The sequence below is a fragment of the Bufo bufo genome, chromosome 1 (assembly GCF_905171765.1).
Source record: "Bufo bufo chromosome 1, aBufBuf1.1, whole genome shotgun sequence".
Taxonomy (NCBI): domain Eukaryota; kingdom Metazoa; phylum Chordata; class Amphibia; order Anura; family Bufonidae; genus Bufo; species Bufo bufo.
The window spans coordinates 221,903,154-221,926,208 of NC_053389.1; the positions used below are offsets into that span (position 1 = coordinate 221,903,154).

At 43.7% G+C, this 23,055-nt stretch overlaps 2 protein-coding genes across 2 annotated transcripts in view; both read left to right on the top strand.

The window, feature by feature from the left end:
- Positions 1-23,055, top strand: part of LOC121003647 (prostaglandin-E(2) 9-reductase-like) — a 122,165-nt gene that overhangs the window by 75,591 nt on the left and 23,519 nt on the right. The window contains exon 10 of the mRNA XM_040435502.1: positions 22,288-22,298. The gene's annotated coding sequence lies outside the window, so the exon portion shown is untranslated. The remainder of the gene's footprint in view (positions 1-22,287; positions 22,299-23,055) is intronic.
- Positions 11,757-23,055, top strand: part of LOC121003640 (prostaglandin F synthase 1-like) — a 34,884-nt gene continuing 23,585 nt past the window's right edge. Inside the window, 5 exon segments of the mRNA XM_040435478.1 lie at positions 11,757-11,931; positions 20,136-20,303; positions 20,676-20,792; positions 20,947-21,000; positions 21,002-21,025. Of these exon segments, the coding sequence (XP_040291412.1) occupies positions 11,845-11,931; positions 20,136-20,303; positions 20,676-20,792; positions 20,947-21,000; positions 21,002-21,025 (450 nt within the window). The 5' untranslated portion in view covers positions 11,757-11,844.

Consider the following 23,055-nt stretch of genomic DNA (forward strand, 5'->3'; position numbering starts at 1 on the left):
TCAGAATATGGAGACACTAAAACATGATTTTTTCTGTTTAAAAAATGCTGTTATTGTGTAAAACTTATATATATTTATGTATGTATATATATATATATATATATATATATATATTAGGTATTGCCGCATCTGTAACAACCTGCTGTATAAAAATATTACATGACCTAACCCCTCAGATAAACAACGTAAAAAAAAATATATAAACTGTGTCAAAAAAGCCTTATATCACAAAAAGTGTAATGCCAAGCGATCAAAAAGTCATATGCACCCCAAAATCATACCAATCAAACCGCAAAAAATTAGTCCCTACATAAGACAGTTGCCCAAAAAAAAAAATATGGCTTTCAGAATATGGAGACTAGAAAATCATATTTTCAAAAATGCTTTATTATGTAAAACTGAAACAAACAAAAAATTTGGGTATTGTCACATCTGTAACAACCTGCTCTATAAAAATACCACATGATCTAACCTGTCGGATAAACATTGTAAATAGTAAAAAAAAAAACAATTGTGCCAAAAAACGCTATTTTCTGTTACCTTGCCTCACAAAAAGTGTAATATAGAGCAAACAAAAATCATATGTACCCTAAAGAAATACCAAAAAAACTGCCAACTTATCCCGTAGATTCCAAAATGGGGTCACTTTTTGGGAGTTTTTGCTCTAGGGGTGCATCAGGGGTCTTCAAATGTGACATGTGAAGTAATAACTATTTTAGGAGGTATCACTATCTGTTTTAACCTCTTGCGGACACAAGGTTTACCTGTATGCCCTGATGTCCGAGTCCTTAAGGACACAGGACGTACATGTGCGCCCTGTGTATTTCCGATCACCGCCACGCGGCAGGCGGCGATCGGAACGGGTTGCCTGCTGAAATCACAAAAAGTGCAATACCAAGCAATCAAAAAGTCATATGCACCCTAAAATAGTACCAAACCGTCATCTCATACCGAAAAAAATGAGCCCCTTTACTGAGTAGCTGCAGGCAGTGAGGAGACATACAGTCAGGTTCATAAATATTGGGACATCGACACAATTCTAACATTTTAGGCTCTACACACCACCACAATGGATTTGAAATGAAACAAACAAGATGTGCTTTAACTGCAGACTGTCAGCTTTAATTTGAGGGCAGTTACATCCAAATCAGGTGAACGGTGCAGGAATTACAACAGTTTGCATATGTGCCTCCCACTTGTTAAGGAACCAAAAGTAATGGGACACAATAATCATCATAAATCAAACTTTCACTTTTTAATACTTGGTTGCAAATCCTTTGCAGTCAATTACAGCCTGAAGTCTGGAATGCATAGACATCACCAGACGCTGGGTTTCATCCCTGGTGATGCTCTGCCAGGCCTACACTGCAACTGTCTTCAGTTCCTGCTTGTTCTTGGGGCATTTTGCCTTCAGTTTTGTCTTCACCAAGTGAAATACATGCTCAATCAGATTCAGGTCAGGTGATTGACTAACATTCCACTTCTTTCCCTTAAAAAACTCTTTGGTTGCTTTTGCAGTATGCTTTGGGTCATTGTTCATCTGCACTGTGAAGCGCCGTCCAATGAGTTCTGAAGCATTTGGCTGAATATGAGCAGATAATATTGCCCAAAACACTTCAGAATTCACCCTGCTGCTTTTGTCAGCAGTCACATCATCAATAAATACAAGAGAACCAGTTCCATTGGGAGCCACACATGCCCACGCCATGACACTACCACCACCATGCTTCACTGAAGAGGTGGTATGCTTAGGATCATGAGCAGTTCCTTTCCTTCTCCATACTCTTCTCTTCCCATCACTCTGGTACAAGTTGATCTTGGTCTCATCTGTCCATAGGATGTTGTTCCAGAACTTGGCAAACTCTAATCTGGCCTTCCTGTTTTTGAGGCTCACCAATGGTTTACATCTTGTGGTGAACCCTCTGTATTCACTCTGGTGAAGTCTTCTCTTGATTGTTGACTTTGACACACATACACCTACCTCCTGGAGAGTGTTCTTGATCTGGCCAACTGTTGTGAAGGGTGTTTTCTTCACCAGGGAAAGAATTCTTCGGTCATCCACCACAGTTGTTTTCCGTGGTCTTCCAGGTCTTTTGGTGTTGCTGAGCTCACCGGTGTGTTCCTTCTTTCTAAGAATGTTCCAAACAGTTGTTTTGGCCACGCCTAATATTTTTGCTATCTCTCTGATGGGTTTGTTTTATTTTTTCAGCCTAATCATGGCTTGCTTCACTGATAGTGACAGCTCTTTGGATCTCATCTTGAGAGTTGACAGCAACAGATTCCAAATGTAAATAGCACACTTGAAATAAACTCTGGGCCTTTTATCTGCTCATTGTAATTGGGATAATGAGGGAATAACACACACCTGGCCATGGAACAGCTGAGAAGCCAATTGTCCCATTACTTTTGGTCCCTTAACAAGTGGGAGGCACATATGCAAACTGTTGTAATTCCCGCACCGTTCACCTGATTTGGATGTAAATACCCTCAAATTAAAGCTGACAGTCTACAGTTAAAGCACATTTTGTTCCTTTAATTTCAAATCCATTGTGGTGGTGTATAGAGCCACAAATGTTAGAATTGTGTCGGTGTCCCAATATTTATGGACCTGGCTGTATATATATTATATACAACAGTGTACTGATATGTGAGGTACAAGGTATAATAGATGCAGTGTGCACAGGTATATAGTATATGCAGCAGTGTACTGATATGTGAGCTATGTGGTATAATAGATGAAGCGTGTACAGATATATAGTATATACAGCAGTGTACTGATAACTGAGGTACGAGGTATAATAGGTGTAGTGTGTACAGATATATAGTATATACAGCAGTGTACTGATTTGTGAGGTACGGGGTATACTAGATGCAGTGTGTACAGGTATATTGTATATACAACAGTGTACTGATAGGTGAGGTAAACGGTATAATAGATGAGGCGTGTATAGATATATAGTATATACAGCAGTGTACTGATATGTGAGGTAAACTGTATAATAGATGAGGCGTTTATAGATAGATAGTATATACAGCAGTGTACTGATATGTGAGGTACCAGGTATAATAGATGCAGTGTGTACAGATATATAGTATATACAGCAGTGGGGGCCCAATTTAGATTCTTGCTATGGGGCCCAGTGATTTCTATGTACACCCCTGCCCACAACCCCCACCGTCAGCTGTTTGAGACAGCACTGGTGCTCAAAGTAGTATCGTGGCTCTCTCTCAGCTCACCAAGCACAGCACTGTTCATTGTATAGTGGCTTTGCTTGGCATATCAGTTCAGTCCCATTCACATCAATGGGGCTGCACCTAGGCCATTTGACTGATGAACATCATGTCACATGGCCTAGGTAAGGCTGTGAGAAGGCAGTGGCGGTACTGCAAGAACCATGCCTTCTCAAACAGCTGATCACTGGGGTTCCCAGGTGTCGGACCGCCAGAGATCAGATACTGATGACCTATACAGAGAAATATTGAAATTATATTGCAGAATGTCATCTTGGCATTAGGTAGCACAAGCCTGATAGTAATGTAGCATACCAAACCACAGGGGAAAACACGTGAGGCTCACGGTGGGCCGATGGGTGCAATAGTTGTTTGTACTCATGGTTAGCAGATGCCTCCCTGGGCTGGCGTACAGTGGATAGCACGGAAGATAGCACGAAATCCTCTGGGGCACTCTCGGTTGCAGGGAACACCAGCCAGATGGAAGTTGAGGTGCCCTTGATGGTAATGGGTGTAAGGTGCTTTGGTGGCTGGGCCCCTGGTTCGTGATGCCAGCACCGTTAGGTGCAAATGTTGAGAGTAGTAGTAAGAATGAGGAGTCGTTTGTTGTAAACCAGTTGAACATTTACTGAAGAATCAATAGTCTCTGGACAGTTAGTACAGATCATCAATGGAAAGCATTTTGTATAGTAATAATAAGTTCACTGGTAATGGCAGTTGTCAATAGAGGGATTCTTCTAACGCTGATACTTTACAGGCAAGGATCCTGGTGGTAATCCTAAGTTCACTCTTTACAGCACTCTGGCACTAAAGATGCTATTAACTATTTATTTAGGAGTTATCTTTTAGGGGGTTCCCCTCACAGCAGGCAAACACATCTGCTTCATTCTTTGGCAGGAAACTCTTCTAGAAAGGTTTCTGATTTTCACTACTACCCGGAAGGATTAGTTAGTGATAAAGACAATTCTGCGCATCAATTATCCATTTGTGTCCAGGTACTCGGAAAGCTACTCCTGGTCACTTGTGCTAATGAGGTCCATGAGCTAAGTTTAGCTGTTACTCTCACTAGGCTCTCTGCATCTGGGTGTGTAGACTCACTGTCTGGTGTTTAGTTGCTGTAGTTATCTTCTCCAGGCTTGATCAGGGCCCAGAGGAAAGAAACACAGCTACATGGTGATTTTAGCCTGTCTCTCTCCTCCATTAACTTGCTTCTCCTCTCACCAACTACTAACTAACATTCTCCTTTCATCTAGACACCCCCCCCCCCCCCACTATATACACTGCTCAAAAAAATAAAGGGAACACAAAAATAACACATCCTAGATCTGAATTAATTAAATATTCTTCTGAAATACTTTGTTCTTTACATAGTTGAATGTGCTGACAACAAAATCACACAAAAAAAAAATGGAAATCAAATTTTTTAGCCCATGGAGGTCTGGATTTGGAGTCACCCTCAAAATTAAAGTGGAAAAACACACAACAGGCTGATCCAACTTTGATGTAATGTCCTTAAAACAAGTCAAAATGAGGCTCAGTAGTGTGTGTGGCCTCCACGTGCCTGTATTACCTCCCTACAACGCCTGTGCATGCTCCTGATGAGGTGGCGGACGGTCTCCTGAGGGATCTCCTCCCAGACCTGGACTAAAGCATCTGCCAACTCCTGGACAGTCTGTGGTGCAACGTGACGTTGGTGGATAGAGCGAGACGTGATGTCCCAGATGTGCTCAATTGGATTCAGGTCTGGGGAACGGGCGGGCCAGTCCATAGCATCAATGCCTTCGTCTTGCAGGAACTGCTGACACACTCCAGCCACATGAGGTCTAGCATTGTCTTGCATTAGGAGGAACCCAGGGCCAACCGCACCAGCATATGGTCTCACAAGGGGTCTGAGGATCTCATCTCGGTACCTAATGGCAGTCAGGCTACCTCTGGCGAGCAGATGGAGGGCTGTGCGGCCCTCCAAAGAAATGCCATCCCACACCATTACTGACCCAATGCCAAACCGGTCATGATGGAGGATGTTGCAGGCAGCAGAACATTCTCCACGGCATCTCCAGACTCTGTCACGTCTGTCACGTGTGCTCAGTGTGAACCTGCTTTCATCTGTGAAGAGCACAGGGCGCCAGTGGCGAATTTGCCAATCTTGGTGTTTTCTGGCAAATGCCAAACGTCCTGCATGGTGTTGGGCTGTAAGCACAACCCCCACCTGTGGATGTCAGGCCCTCATATCACCCTCATGGAGTCTGTTTCTGACCATTTGAGCAGACACATGCACATTTGTGGCCTGCTGGAGGTCACTTTGCAGGGCTCTGGCAGTGCTCCTCCTGTTCCTCCTTGCACAAAGGCGGAGGTAGCGGTCCTGCTGCTGGGTTGTTGCCCTCCTACGGCCTCCTCCACGTCTCCTGATGTACTGGCCTGTCTCTTGGTAGCGCCTCCATGCTCTGGACACTACGCTGACAGACACAGCAAACCTTCTTGCCACAGCTCGCATTGATGTGCCATCCTGGATAAGCTGCACTACCTGAGCCACTTGTGTGGGTTGTAGACTCCGTTTCATGCTACCACTAGAGTGAAAGCACCGCCAGCATTCAAAAGTGACCAAAACATCAGCCAGGAAGCATAGGAACTGAGAAGTGGTCAGGTCACCACCTGCAGAACCACTCCTTTATTGGGGGTGTCTTGCTAATTGCCTATAATTTCCACCTGTTGTCTATCCCATTTGCACAACAGCATGTGAAATTGATTGTCACTCAGTGTTGCTTCCTAAGTGGACAGTTTGTGTCACGGGGTTCCGAAGGTGCACTCGGTCCCCCATTGCCCGCAGAACTGTTGCTTAGCTTTTGGAATGAGGTTCTGTGTTTGACCTCATTCCCAGGGCGGCTTTACTAGCTGGGTGGCTCCCTGCTCCTAGTCTGCCTTGAGCGCCGAGCTGATCACTCGGTGCTCGACTGGTTGGCCTGTCGGTCATGTGACGCTGGCCATGTCACATGACCCTAACTCCCCACTATAAATACAGGCAGCCTGCTGGCTACAGGTTGCCTGTTAATTTCTAGGTTCCTGGCTATTTGTTGGACTGCTGAATACTTACCTGATCCTGTTCCCTGACCATCCTTTTGCCTGCTCCTCCTGTACTGCGCATCCGTCCTGGTATTGTGACCTCGGCTCCCACCTGACTACTCTCTGCTTGCTCCATTTGTACTTTGCAGCTTTCCTGGTATTGACTCGGTCCGTTCACGTCCTGTTGTTTGTCTGTCTGTCATCCCTGCACTTATTCCAAGTTAGGGATTGCCGTCCAGTTGTCCCCTGTCATTAGGACTCGCGAGGAAAGTAGGCAGGGCCAGGGGTAAGGGTGGAGTGCAGTGGTCACTTCCCTCCCCCCTGTGTGTGTGTGTGTATGCGACCGTTACAGATTAACAGGCCCAATAACCACTGTATTATGAATCCTCTGGTGACCCTGACTGACCATGTCTCTAATCTGACGCAGAGGGTGCAGGAGTTAGGGGAAAAACTCAGTTCTTTTGAGTTAGGGCAAGGTTCTTCCACTCCTCAGGCCTCCAGTCCGCATTTTGAGCCCCAGATTAAGCTCCCAGAACCCTTTTCTGGAGACCGGAGGAAGTTTCTCTCTTTTAAGGAGAGTTGCAAACTTTACTTCCGTTTGCGCCCCGTGTCCTCTGGCCCCGAGAGTCAACGCGTGGGCATTATCATTTCCCGATTACAGGGTGATCCCCAGGACTGGGCGTTCTCTTTACCTGCTGGCACTAGTTGTTTATATTCTGTGGAGGGGTTCTTTCAGGCCTTGGGTACCCTCTATGATGAACCAGACAGGGCTCTAGTAGCCGAGACGGCTCTAAAGGCACTGGTTCAGGGCAATTTACCAGCGGAGGATTATTGCACCCAATTCAGAAGGTGGTGTGTCCCCTCAGGATGGAACGAACCAGCCCTGAAGAGTCAGTTCAGGTCAGGTCTGTCTGATAAATTAAAGGATCTTCTGGTCAGTTATCAACTTCCAGAGACCTTAGAGGAGATGATGACCCTTGTTGTCCGACTTGACCGACAGGTGGTCCAGCCAGAGGCCTATCCCAGAGACAATGCTGAGGTCTCCACCGAGGAACCCATGCAGGTTGGCATGACCCGAGGGAATCTTCACTGCAGACGTGGAGAATGCTTTTACTGTGGAGATCCTGACCATTGGATCAACCAGTGTCCTAAGAAGGTCCTCTCTGTCAAGTCTCCTAAGACAAGGCAACCTAAAGACCAGGTACACCCTGAATTTTCTAAATGTAAGCTTTCGGTACCCATTACGATTTATCTGGGAGTAGATAAATGGCCGGGTAAGGCCTTTATTGATTCTGGCTCAGCGGCTAGCTTTATTGACTCTGAGCATGCTGTAAGATTGGGTATTCCTATGTTTGCCTTACCAACTCCTATCCATGTCATGGCTATTGATGCTACTCCTCTTATTGGTGGTACGGTGAGCTTATGTACCTCGGAGATTTCTCTAACCGTGGGTGTGTGCCACTCAGAGAGATGTTCGCTTCTAGTCCTGGAGAACCTACCTGCTGAGGTGGTACTAGGGTTGCCTTGGCTCCGACTAAATAACCCCACTATAGATTGGTCCAATGGGGAGTTGGTGAGATGGAGGCCTAAGTGTGACTCGTGCTTGTCCGTGGTACAGGCTGGGGTCTCAGTAAAGTCTGATACTTTACCCTCTGTTGTTAGAGAATATTCTGATGTATTCTCATCACCAACCCCGGAGGTTCTACCCCACCATAGACCTTATGATTGTACTATAGAGCTAGTAGAGGGGGCCAAGTTTCCTAAAGGACGAATTTATAATCTTTCTATGCCCGAACGCAAGGACATGGAAGATTATATTAAGGAGAGCCTTGGTAAAGGGCATTCTGTGTTTGACCTCATTCCCAGGGCGGCTTTACTAGCTGGGTGGCTCCCTGCTCCTAGTCTGCCTTGAGCGCCGAGCTGATCACTCGGTGCTCGACTGGTTGGCCTGTCGGTCATGTGACGCTGGCCATGTCACATGACCCTAACTCCCCACTATAAATACAGGCAGCCTGCTGGCTACAGGTTGCCTGTTAATTTCTAGGTTCCTGGCTATTTGTTGGACTGCTGAATACTTACCTGATCCTGTTCCCTGACCATCCTTTTGCCTGCTCCTCCTGTACTGCGCATCCGTCCTGGTATTGTGACCTCGGCTCCCACCTGACTACTCTCTGCTTGCTCCATTTGTACTTTGCAGCTTTCCTGGTATTGACTCGGTCCGTTCACGTCCTGTTGTTTGTCTGTCTGTCATCCCTGCACTTATTCCAAGTTAGGGATTGCCGTCCAGTTGTCCCCTGTCATTAGGACTCGCGAGGAAAGTAGGCAGGGCCAGGGGTAAGGGTGGAGTGCAGTGGTCACTTCCCTCCCCCCTGTGTGTGTGTGTGTATGCGACCGTTACAGATTAACAGGCCCAATAACCACTGTATTATGAATCCTCTGGTGACCCTGACTGACCATGTCTCTAATCTGACGCAGAGGGTGCAGGAGTTAGGGGAAAAACTCAGTTCTTTTGAGTTAGGGCAAGGTTCTTCCACTCCTCAGGCCTCCAGTCCGCATTTTGAGCCCCAGATTAAGCTCCCAGAACCCTTTTCTGGAGACCGGAGGAAGTTTCTCTCTTTTAAGGAGAGTTGCAAACTTTACTTCCGTTTGCGCCCCGTGTCCTCTGGCCCCGAGAGTCAACGCGTGGGCATTATCATTTCCCGATTACAGGGTGATCCCCAGGACTGGGCGTTCTCTTTACCTGCTGGCACTAGTTGTTTATATTCTGTGGAGGGGTTCTTTCAGGCCTTGGGTACCCTCTATGATGAACCAGACAGGGCTCTAGTAGCCGAGACGGCTCTAAAGGCACTGGTTCAGGGCAATTTACCAGCGGAGGATTATTGCACCCAATTCAGAAGGTGGTGTGTCCCCTCAGGATGGAACGAACCAGCCCTGAAGAGTCAGTTCAGGTCAGGTCTGTCTGATAAATTAAAGGATCTTCTGGTCAGTTATCAACTTCCAGAGACCTTAGAGGAGATGATGACCCTTGTTGTCCGACTTGACCGACAGGTGGTCCAGCCAGAGGCCTATCCCAGAGACAATGCTGAGGTCTCCACCGAGGAACCCATGCAGGTTGGCATGACCCGAGGGAATCTTCACTGCAGACGTGGAGAATGCTTTTACTGTGGAGATCCTGACCATTGGATCAACCAGTGTCCTAAGAAGGTCCTCTCTGTCAAGTCTCCTAAGACAAGGCAACCTAAAGACCAGGTACACCCTGAATTTTCTAAATGTAAGCTTTCGGTACCCATTACGATTTATCTGGGAGTAGATAAATGGCCGGGTAAGGCCTTTATTGATTCTGGCTCAGCGGCTAGCTTTATTGACTCTGAGCATGCTGTAAGATTGGGTATTCCTATGTTTGCCTTACCAACTCCTATCCATGTCATGGCTATTGATGCTACTCCTCTTATTGGTGGTACGGTGAGCTTATGTACCTCGGAGATTTCTCTAACCGTGGGTGTGTGCCACTCAGAGAGATGTTCGCTTCTAGTCCTGGAGAACCTACCTGCTGAGGTGGTACTAGGGTTGCCTTGGCTCCGACTAAATAACCCCACTATAGATTGGTCCAATGGGGAGTTGGTGAGATGGAGGCCTAAGTGTGACTCGTGCTTGTCCGTGGTACAGGCTGGGGTCTCAGTAAAGTCTGATACTTTACCCTCTGTTGTTAGAGAATATTCTGATGTATTCTCATCACCAACCCCGGAGGTTCTACCCCACCATAGACCTTATGATTGTACTATAGAGCTAGTAGAGGGGGCCAAGTTTCCTAAAGGACGAATTTATAATCTTTCTATGCCCGAACGCAAGGACATGGAAGATTATATTAAGGAGAGCCTTGGTAAATCTCTGCTTAAAAAATATTTTGAACCGGTAGTACCATCAAAAGCCTCGCCTCCGCCGGTTCTTGTTAATGATGCTGTCGAGTATGTGGTGTCTAAAATAGTGGATGTCAGGAAGGTGCGTAATTCCTTGCAGTACCTGATTTACTGGAAGGGGTATGGACCTGAAGAGAGATCTTGGGTACCTGCCAGGGAGGTTCATGCTCCTAGACTTGTTCGTAAATTTCATTTAGAACACCCTGAAAAGCCATCGCCTGAAGTCTTGGGTCCGGTGGCCCCTCGTAAAGGGGGGGGGGGGGTACTGTCACGGGGTTCCGAAGGTGCACTCGGTCCCCCATTGCCCGCAGAACTGTTGTAGACTCCGTTTCATGCTACCACTAGAGTGAAAGCACCGCCAGCATTCAAAAGTGACCAAAACATCAGCCAGGAAGCATAGGAACTGAGAAGTGGTCAGGTCACCACCTGCAGAACCACTCCTTTATTGGGGGTGTCTTGCTAATTGCCTATAATTTCCACCTGTTGTCTATCCCATTTGCACAACAGCATGTGAAATTGATTGTCACTCAGTGTTGCTTCCTAAGTGGACAGTTTGTGTCACGGGGTTCCGAAGGTGCACTCGGTCCCCCATTGCCCGCAGAACTGTTGCTTAGCTTTTGGAATGAGGTTCTGTGTTTGACCTCATTCCCAGGGCGGCTTTACTAGCTGGGTGGCTCCCTGCTCCTAGTCTGCCTTGAGCGCCGAGCTGATCACTCGGTGCTCGACTGGTTGGTCTGTCGGTCATGTGACGCTGGCCATGTCACATTACCCTCACTCCCCACTATAAATACAGGCAGCCTGCTGGCTACAGGTTGCCTGTTAATTTCTAGGTTCCTGGCTATTTGTTGGACTGCTGAATACTTACCTGATCCTGTTCCCTGACCATCCTTTTGCCTGCTCCTCCTGTACTGCGCATCCGTCCTGGTATTGTGACCTCGGCTCCCACCTGACTACTCTCTTAGGACTCCTCTTGTACTTCTCTGCTCTCCTGGTATTTATGACCCCGGCTTCTCCTGACAATTCTCTGCTTGCTCCATTTGTACTTTGCAGCTTTCCTGGTATTGACTCGGTCCGTTCACGTCCTGTTGTTTGTCTGTCTGTCATCCCTGCACTTATTCCAGGTTAGGGATTGCCGTCCAGTTGTCCCCTGTCATTAGGACTCGCGAGGCAAGTAGGCAGGGCCAGGGGTAAGGGTGGAGCGCAGTGGTCACTTCCCTCCCTCCTGTGCGTGTGTGTACGCGACCGTTACAGTTTGATTTCACAGAAGTATGATTGACTTGGAGTTACATTGTGTTGTTTAAGTGTTCCCTTTATTTTTTTGAGCAGTGTATATTATGTGGAGCCAGCACCACCTAGGGGTGAATGGATGTAAATTAAATTGCCAGCCAGATAATAGAGAATACCATAAAATGCAAATAAACACATGTACAGTATATGCATTAAGATGTTTGAAGTGTCCCATTTACACACACATGTAGGACGCTGCAGTAACCCAGTGTAATCTGGCAGCAGAGAGTAAAGTTCGCTCAGTAAGCTATAATGAAGCCAAGAGGTGGAGCTGTGCTGCTGGTGCCCAGCCAACAAGTCGACTTTCACTAAAGAAACTTCAAGACTGATCAGAGCTTCAAGCAACATTATGGCGTTGACAAAACATTCCAGATTTACTCTGAATGATGGGCACAAGATACCAGTGGTTGGACTGGGCACCTATGCCCCCCGAGAGGTGAGTTGTCATAGTTGTTAACTACAAGTCTAAGCTAGCTGATACAGCCATGAAATCCACAGCGCTGGAAAATCTCACTAATTGCCGAGTATCTTATGAGTGAAAATAATAATAGTAATTTTATCATGATAACACTCCACAATAGTACAGGAATGTTATAAGAGCAGCGGCTGATGGATTTAACTGTCTCTGGAGATTCTAAGTGCTGGAGATATAAGATATAAAGTAGTGATCATGGGAGGAAAATACAGGTATGTTTATGTATTTCCTCTACAGTCATAGCCTATCCAGGCCTGAAATAGCTGATAACAGAAAACACACTACATGGTACTCTGATAAGTTTTACATGTAACACTGCTATTTTCCCCTGAATTGTCTAGTCGTCATTCACCCCTCCTTCCTTATTACATTCAGCCCAGTAAATGATGTATGTTAATGATGGGACAGCTAGCACAAGGCCCAAAAGCCCAGGAGTCATAATACAGTACATGGGAGGAAAGTCGGCAGAATACAGTGCTTTTGGAAAATCCTCAGGCCCTTTAACTTTTTCACATGTTGTTAAAGGGCTTCTGTCAGCCCACTAAACCGTTTTTTTTTTGTTTTTGTTTAATAATAATCCCTACACTGCGATCTCTGCATACATAAGTAAAATAATAATTTTCGTTCAGTAGAATTTGATAAAACGCTATTTTTATAATATGTAAATTACCTTGCTACCAGCAAGTAGGGCGGCTACTTGCTGGTAGCAGCCGCATCCTCCGATCCTAATGACGCCCCCTCCGCATTGTGATTGACAGGGCCAGGGAACGGAATCGTTCTCTGCTGGCCCTGCCTGTTTTCATTCAATATCTGGCGCCTGCGCCTCGGCCGTACCTATCTTCAATCTGCGCAGGCACACTGAGAGGCGGCCACTCACTCGGCCGCTCCATCCTCAATGCGCCTGCGCCGACGACGTCACATCTACACCCAGCGCAGGCGCATTGAGGAGCGAGCGGCCGAGTGAGTGGCCGCCTCTCAGTGCGCCTGCGCAGATTGAAGATGGGTACGGCCGCAGCGCAGGCGCCAGATATTGAATGAAAACAGGCAGGGCCAGCAGAGAACGATTCCGTTCCCTGGCCCTGTCAATCACAATGCGGAGAGGGCGTCATTAGGATCGGAGGATGCGGCTGCTACCAGCAAGTAGCCGCCCTACTTGCTGGTAGCAAGGTAATTTACATATTATAAAAATAGCGTTTTATCAAATTCTACTGAACGAAAATTATTATTTTACTTATGTATGCAGAGATCGCAGTGTAGGGATTATTATTAAACAAAAAAAAAAAAAACGGTTTAGTGGGCTGACAGAAACCCTTTTAAGTTGTGACCTTGTGTTAAAAAAAAAAAAAAAAAGGTTTCATTCTGCGAAGTGAAAACAAAAAGTTGAAGTCTTTACTTATTAAAAAGGAAAAACTAAAATCTTTTACTCAGTACTTAGTTGAAGCCCCTTTGGCATTGATTACAACTAGAGATGAGCGAATCAAAGCTGACGAAGTGGAATTCGATCCGAATTTCAGGAAAAATTCGATTTGCACCGAAGCCGAATTTACTCACTCTTCGTGGTAACGAATCGCATTTTTTTCCTAAAATGGCTGCTGCACATGTGAGGACATGGAGAAAGAAACTCTGGGAAGGTGGATCACCCATAATGCCATGCATGCAGCCAATCAGCAACCAGCAAGCCCTATAAATAGCAGCAGCCATCTTAGATTCTGCCATTTCCCAGCGTAATAAGTGCAGGTAGAGACATCTGCAGGCGCTAGGGACAGTGATAGCAAAGACTTGATTGTGGTAAAAAAAAAAGATTTATAAGTGCAGGGAAAGGATAGGGAGGAATCGTTCCACAGCATTTGTGTAGAACAGGGTTCAGTAGGTTACAGACTGGGTAATAGGAACAATCCTATTACACCTTGGTGCACTGACTGGCCGGCTCTGTCTGGACCACTCAAGGACATTCACAGAGTTGTCCCTAAGCAACTCCTGTATTTTCTTGGCTGTGTGCTTAGGGTCATTGTCTTATTGGCAGGTACATTGTCAACCCGAACTGAGTTCCAGAACAGTTTGTATCAGGCTTTCATTAAGGATATGCCTATACTTTGCTTCATTCAGCTTTCCCTCAACTGACCCGTCTCCCTGTCCCAGCCACTGAAAAACATCCCCATGGCATGATGTTGCCTCCACTATGCTTCACTGTAGGGATGGTACTGGGCAGAGCCTGTTTTTTTTCAAACAGGCATAGAATTGAGGCCAAAAAGTTAAATCTTCATTTAATCAGACCACAGAATTTTTTTGCAAACTTTTATGTGTCTTTTACGGAGGAGAGGCTTCTTTCTGGTCTCTCTGCCGTAAATCCCAGACTGGTGGAGTGCTGAAGTGATGATTGACCTTCTAGGGGTTTCTCCCATTTGCACACAGGATCTTTGAAGATCAGTCAGTGTGACCATTGAGTTTTTGGTCACCTCTTTTACCAAGGTCCTTCTCTGCTGATTGCTTAGTTCGATGGGGCTGCCATCTCTAGAAAGAATCTTGGTTGTTCCAAACTTTTTCCATTTAAGAATTACGGAGTCCATCGTGCTATTGGAAACTTTCAGTGCAGCAGAATTTTATTTTTTACCCTTATCCAGATACTGTATGTGCCGCCACACAATCCTGTCACTGAGCTCTACAGGCAATTCTTCCTTCTCATGGCTTGGTTTTTGCTCTGATAGGCATTGTCAGCTGTGAGACCTTATAGAGACAGGGCTGTGTCTTTCCCAATCATGTCTAATCAACTGAATTTACGGCAGGTTGACTGCAATCAAAGTGTAGAAACATCTTAAAAATGATCAAGAGAAATGGGAGGCCCTCAGAGCTAAATTTCAAGTGTCATAGCAAAGGGCCTGAATACTGATGCCCATACAAATTGTAGTTTTTACTTTAACCCCTTCAAGTCTGGTCTTTAAACATGGCGCCAATACCAACACAGCACTATATTGTTATATTGAAAATTAAGTGTTCAATGATGCTATATAGCCATCAATGGACACAATGGGCAATCTAATTATTGCCAGTTATTGTCACAAATATAAAAAAACAAAAAAATATTAAAATTCTAATTACCCCCACTTTCCTTAACCAAGAAAAAAAAAACTAAACATCATGGGCATTGCCATGTGTGAAAATACCCATACAATTAAAATGTAACAATATTAATGGCAAATGGCATAACGGGAAAAAAATAAAAACAGCAAATTTGCAATTTTTTGTCACTTCAACTCACCAATCATTATTTTATAAAAAGTTATCAAAAAGTCGCACACACTCCAAATTGTTATCACTGAAAAGTACAGATCGCCCCGTAGACAATGAGTCCCCTCACACAGCCCCATACACATAACTATGAAAAAGTTCAGAATATAGTGATAATTCTTTTTTCTCAAGAGTTAAAAAAAAAAATCAGTAATAAAACACAAAAAATATTATACAAGTGTGGTATCGTTGTAACCATACTGACCTGGAGAATGAAGGTAACAGGTCAATTTTACCGCATAGTGAACGCTGTAAAAAAAAAAACTTTGTCAGAATTAAGTTTTTTCCCAATTCCACCACATTTGTAAACATCTTTCCGCTTCCCGCTACATTGTATGCAACTGTAAATGGCGCCATTAGAAAGTACAACTTGTCCCACAAAAATTAAGCCCTCATAAGGCTATGTGAACGGCAAAATAAAAAAGTTGGGAAGGCGGGGAGTGAAAAACAAAAAGGCAAAAATGGAAAATCGCAAGGTCTTCTAAGGCTTAAATTTGAATTTAAAAGCATTTCTAAAATTCTGTTCTCACTTTATCATTAACTCCTTCAAAACCAAGCTAGTTTTTACCTTCAGGACCAAGCCATTTTTAGCAAATTTGACATGTCTTAATTTATGTGGTAATAACTTTAAAACGCTTTTACTTATCCAGGCCATTCTGAGATTCTTTTCTCGTCACATATTGTACTTCATAACAGTGGTAAAATTGAGTAAAAAATGTTCATTTTTATTTATAAAAAAATACAAAATTTACCCAAAATTAGCAAATTTCAATTTCTCTACTTTTATAATAAACAGTAATACTTCCAAAAATAGTTATTACTTTACATTCCCCATATGTCTACTTCATGTTTGGATCATTTTGCGAATGCCATTTTATTTTTTGGGGACGTTAGAAGGCTTAAAAGTTCTTATCTGAAAATTTCCCAAACCCACTTTTTAACGATCAGTTCAGATCTGAAGTTACTTTGGGAGGCTTACATAATAAAAAAAACACCCAAAAATGACCCCATTTTAGAAACTACACCCTCAAGGTATTCAAAACTGATTTTACAAACTTTGTTAACCCTTTAGGTGTTCCACAAGAATTAAAGGAAAATGAAGATAAAATTTCAGAATTTAACTTTTTTGGCAGATTTTCCATTTTAATAAATTTTTTCCAAAAGCAAAGCAAGGGTTAACAGCCAAAAAAACTCAATATTTATTACCCTGATTCTGTAGATTACAGAAACACACCACTTGTGATCGTAAACTGCTGTACGGGCACACGGCAGGGCGCAGAAGGAAAGGAATGCAATATGGTTTTTGGAGGGCCATGTCACATTTGAAGACACCCTGATGCACCCCTACAGTAGAAACTCCCAAAAATTACCCCATTTTGGAAACCACGGGATAAGGTGGCAGTTTTGTTGATACTATTTTAGGGTACATATGATTTTTGGTTGCTCTATATTACACTTTTTGTGAGGCAAGGTAACTAGCTTTTTTGGCACCATTTTTTTTTTTTTATTTACCATGTTCATCTGACAGGTTAGATCATGTGGTATTTTTATAGAGCAGGTTGTTACGGACACAACAAAAATGAAAAAAAAAAAAGATTTTTTAGTGTCTCCATATTCTGAAGGCCATATTTTTTATTTTTGGGCTTATGTAGGGTCTCATTTTTTGCAGGATGAAATGACCGATTTTTTTGTACAATTTTGGAGAGTGTTTGACTTTTTGATCGCTTGATATTACACTTTTTGTGATGTAAGGTGACAAAAAATTGCTTTTTTGACACCGTTTTTATTTTTTTAAATTTTTTACAGTGTCCACCTAAGGGGTTTGGTCATGTGATATTTTTATACAGTAGGTGATTACGGATGCGACGATACTTAATATGTATACTTTTATTTATTTATTAAAGTTTTACACAATAACAGCATTTTTGAAACAAAGAAAATCATGTTTTAGTGTCTCTATATTCTGAGAGCCATAGTTGTTTTATTTTTTGGGGCGATTGTCTTAGGTAGGGTCTCATTTTTTGTGGGATGAGATGACAGATAGATTAGTATGATGTTGGGGTGCGTATGACTTTTTGATCGCTTGGTATTACACTTTTTGTAATGTAAGGTGACAGAAGAAGCTTTTTTTACACCGTTTTTATTTTATTTATTTCTTACGGTGTTAACCTGAGCGGTTAGGTCATGTGATATTTTTATACAGCAGGCTATTATGGACGCGGCGATAACTAATATGTATACTTTTTTTATTTATTAAAGTTTTACACAATAACAGCATTTTTTAAACAAAAAAAAATCATGTTTTAGTGTCTCCATATTCTGAGCCATAGTTTTTTTTATTTTTGGGTGATTGTCTTAGGTTGGATCTCATTTTTTGTGGGATGAGATGTCGGCTTTATTGGTATGATTTTGTGGTGCGTATGACTTTTTGATCTCTTGGTATTACACTTTTTGTGATGTAAGGTGACTAAAAAAGGCTTTTCTTACACCGTTTTTATTTTTTTACGGTGTTCACCTGAGGGTTAAATCATGTGATATTTTTATAGAGCATGTCGTTACGGACGTGGCAATACCTAGTATGTCTACATTTTTTATTTATTAAAGTTTTATACACTAATATTTTTGAAGCAAAATAAAAATCATGTTTTAGTGTCTCCATAGTTTGAGAGCCATTTTTTATCTTTTGGGCGATTGTTTTAGGTGGGGGCTCATTTTTTTGCGGGATGAGGTGACGGTTAGATTGGTACTCTTTTGAAGGGCATATGCTTTTTTGATCGTTTGGTGTTGCACTTGTAGTGATGTAAGGTGACAAAAATGTTTTTTTTTTAAGCAGTGTTTTTGTTTTACTTTTTTGACAGTATTCACCTGAGGGGTTAGGTCATGTGATATTTTTATAGAGCCGGTGATACGTAATATGTCTACTTTTCTTTTTTCCCTGTTTTTATTTTTTTTGGAAAAAGCACACTTTTTTTAACTTGAAACTTAAATTTTTTTATTATTAAAAAAACACTTTTTCCCCCACTTTATTTTATTTTTATTTTCAGACGTCAGTGTTTTCGTCAGTGATTTCCATCAGTGATTAAGAGCCAAAGCGAGGTGCAGCTCTAAACACAGAGCAGGTGCAGATCTTTCCCTTATACCTTATGTCTGTAGAGGCTCCAATCCTGGTTTTGGATCACAATCACTGATGGAAATCACTGACCAAAATACTGACTGAGGCTTAAGGCATCGGGGCTGCCATGGCAACCATCGACACGCTGCCAGCGCTGACCGCCGCACTTAAAAGGGTTAATCCGCCAGCATCACTGCACACACCGATGCCGGTGGATGCAGCACGGGCCCGGCTTTAAGTAACAGCCGGGCCCGTGCTGTGGATCGGGCGGGTGCAGCTCCTTCACCCGCCCGATCCCATCACGTACATGCACGTGAGGATGCGGCAAGGAGCCACATTCGCTCACGTACAGTACAGACCAAAAGTTTGGACACTCCTTCTCATTCAAAGAGTTTTCTTTATTTTCATGACTATGAAAATTGTAGATTCACACTGAAGGCATCAAAACTATGAATTAACACATGTGGAATTATATACATAATAACAAACAAGTGTGAAACAACTGAAAATATGTCATATTCTAGGTTCTTCAAAGTAGCCACCTTTTGCTTTGATTACTGCTTTGCACACTCTTGGCATTCTCTTGATGAGCTTCAAAAGGTAGTCCCCTGAAATGGTTTTCACTTCACAGGTGTGCCCTGTCAGGTTTAATAAGTGGGATTTCTTGCCTTATAAATGGGGTTGGGACCATCAGTTGCGTTGAGGAGAAGTCAGGTGGATACACAGCTGATAGTCCTACTGAATAGACTGTTAGAATTTGTATTATGGCAAGAAAAAAGCAGCTAAGTAAAGAAAAACGAGTGGCCATCATTACTTTAAGAAATGAAGGTAAGTCAGTCAGCCGAAAAATTGGGAAAACTTTGAAAGTAAGGGCTATTTGACCATGAAGGAGAGTGATGGGGTGCTGCGCCAGATGACCTGGCCTCCACAGTCACCGGACCTGAACCCAAACGAGATGGTTTGGGGTGAGCTGGACCGCAGAGTGAAGGCAAAAGGGCCAACAAGTGCTAAGCATCTCTGGGAACTCCTTCAAGACTGTTGGAAGACCATTTCAGGGGACTACCTCTTGAAGCTCATCAAGAGAATGCCAAGAGTGTGCAAAGCAGTAATCAAAGCAAAAGGTGGCTACTTTGAAGAACCTAGAATATGACATATTTTCAGTTGTTTCACACTTGTTTGTTATGTATATAATTCCACATGTGTTAATTCATAGTTTTGATGCCTTCATAGTCATGAAAATAAAGAAAACACTTTGAATGAGAAGGTGTGTCCAAACTTTTGGTCTGTACTGTACATGTACGTGATAATGTGGGAAGGGGTTTAGGGGGATTAAGTGCAGATTTATTGAGGGGAACTCAATTTATTTATATTTTTGCACAATACCGCAACATTACAAAATGTGAAAAAACAGTACAGTCAACATTAGTGAGCAATGAGCACTTGAGTCAGCACAGCAGATGCAGTATTATGGACATATGGGGTAGCACAGCAGGTGCAGTATCAAAGACATGTGGCAGCACAGCATGTACAATATCAGGGGAAATAGTAGGAACAATATCTAGTGTGGCAGCAGTTGAGTTTCAGCTGGAAGAAGCTTTGGTAAAGATTTAGACCAGATGCAGAGACAAGACAAATGCAACTGCTACAGTCAGAGAACATGCTGACCGTGACATTGATTTTGTTTGTATTAAATTACATTTTATGAATGTAAAACAGAACCTTTACTTCTAAGTTACTGGCTACAATTATACCATATCATTATTTATAGTTCCCAAAGTCTATGGCGGAAGAGGCTGTGAAAGTTGCTCTGGAGGTTGGGTATCGACACATTGACTCTGCATTTATATACGCCAATGAGGTTGAGGTTGGTCGAGCAATCAATGCAAAGATAGCAGATGGGACTGTGAAGAGAGAAGACTTGTTCTACACTGGCAAGGTAATAGCAGTGATGTACTGTACCTCCCTAGACAGCTATCAGTTAGGATCTTCAGCTATTATCTTGGTCTCTTACACAAGTAACAGATGCCACTATTCCAGTGTCGAGGTTCTCATCCAGCATTCCGTAGACCTAAAATAGCTTTTACTAGAGATGAGCGACTCGCTCAAAATTAGATTGTGGATCAAATCTCCTTAACAGTCAACGATTTGAATTCGGAATCAAATCCATCCATGTGGTATTACCCAAAATTCAGATGTGGATGCAACAAAAATTTTTACAAAATTCAAGTCGACTCCAATTAATTTTGAATTGATTAGCTCATCTATAATAATATTTTCAGACTGTTTATATTTTGCCCCCTTCCTCTAGCTCTGGAGCACCTTTCAGTCCCCGGAGTTGGTCCGTCCTGCTCTTGAGAAGTCCTTGAAGGATCTACAGCTGACTTATATGGATCTCTTTCTTATTCACAATCCCATGGAGTTCAAGGTCTGGACATCAACCCCAAAATTTTGCCTAACATTTTATAAATTGATCAGAGCTTGAACTGGACAGTCAACTGTAGGGCAAGTCTCATGGTCTTCCTTCTTTTTAATACAAAATTTTGTTTGTTGTATTTTCATGATTTTCTCTCATTTTTAAGCCTGGTGACAATCCACACCCAATAGATGAAAGTGGAAAATTGATTTATCACAATACTTTATATACGAGACACCTGGAAGGTATGGAAACGAATCCCAAAATATGTATAGAAGTCTAACCTATGGTTATCTAGAGGTATCAGAATTTGAAGTGCTCCTCCATGCTTACTATACTGGTTTATTTTTTCCTTGAGTGGTAATGAGCATTTTAACATTCCAGACCAAAGGAAGACTATTAATATGGATGTTTTATATACCAGGCTTATTAAAAAATACATTGGTGTAATGACTTTTCTACACCGATTTTAGCAGCTTTAAGAAATTTTCCCACTCCCCACCATGTTTAACCCCTTTCCAACAAAACTCATACATGTATAGGTGGAAGTCAGGTCATTAAAGGGACAACCCAGCAACATTATAGATTGAAACAGCAGACATCCTCCAGCAGTGTTCATGATCAGCGACAACTCCAATCACGGACATTGAACTTGTCAGACGCTATGGTCAATTGCAACCATAGCATATGAGCAGTCATTTAGAGGAAGAGGAAGATTGCAGGAGTCACTCTGTTGCTATGACAGCCAGGAGCCTTCTGGAACTCCCAGGCCTGCAACAGGAAATAACTACCGAGCCTTGCCTCAGGCATTGATTAATATTATTATTATTATTATTATTATTAATTATTAAAGTGCCATTCATTCCATGGCACTGTGCTTATGATAGGTACACAATTTTCCCCTGGACTACAATAGTATATTATTACAGTGTATGGTATAAGCCAGTGGTGCCCAACCATTTTTCGTCTGAGGGCCGCACTAGACTTGGTATAAATTTTGCGGGCCGGAACCAGGTAGCTTTGCCAGAAAGAAATGCAAACGCTGAGAGGGGGCATGTGTGAGCATTACTACTGTGAAGAGGGCACATATCTGGCATAACTACTGTGAGGGGGCACATATCTGGGCATAACTACTGTGAGGAGGGCACATATCAGGGTATAACTACTGTGAGCTTTGAGGAGGGTACATATCAGGGCATAACTACTGTGAGGGGGCACGAGTGAGCATTACTACTGTGAAGAGGGCACATATCTGGCATAACTACTGTGAGGGGGCACATATCTGGGCATAACTACTGTGAAGAGGGCACATATCAGGGCATAACTACTGTGAGGAGGGCACATATCAGGGCATAACTACTGTGAAGAGGGCACATATCTGGGCATAACTACTGTGAGGGGGCACATATCTTGGCATAATTACTGTGAGGGGGCATGTGTGAGCATTACATCTGTGAAGGGGGCACATATCTTGGCATTATTACTGTGAGGGGGCACATATCTGGGCATAACTACTGTGGGGGGGCATGTGTGAGCATTAGGTCTGTGAAGAGGGCACATATCTTGGCATTATTACTGTGAGGGGGCATGTGATGTATACATGTGTGTAATGTATGTAGTGCAGTATGTGATGATCACACACTGCACTACATACATTACACACATGTATACATCACATACTGCGCTGTCACCTTCTTCTGCAGGTCTACCTTGATGTCTGGTCTTTAGGCTTCAGTCAGATCCTCCACCGCCATGCTTGCGCCGTGTGCCCGACACCACCAGGAGCTGGCCCCTCCTCCTTTCATCTCCCGCCGGCTTCTCCTACAGCAGGGCGCTCTATCGCTCCAGTGCCCGCCCAATCTTAACAATCAGGGGCGTAGCTAGAAATGATTAGGCCCCATAGCAAAAAAAATTATGGGCCCCCCCCTCCCGGATCTCCCACCCCCACATACCTATCGGACCTCCCACCCCTTCCAGAGCTCCCACCCAAACATCCCTCCAGGACCTCCCACCCCAACATCCCCCTAAGTGTCCTCCACAGATCCCCCCCTTCAGTGTCCTCCACAGATCCCCCCCTTCAGTGTCCTCCACAGATCCCCCCCCTTCAGTGTCCTCCACAGATCCCCCCCTTCAGTGTCCTCCACAGATCCCCCCCTTCAGTGTCCTCCACAGATCCCCCCCCTTCAGTGTCCTCCACAGATCCCCCCCTTCAGTGTCCTCCACAGATCCCCCCCCTTCAGTGTCCTCCACAGATCCCCCCCCTTCAGTGTCCTCC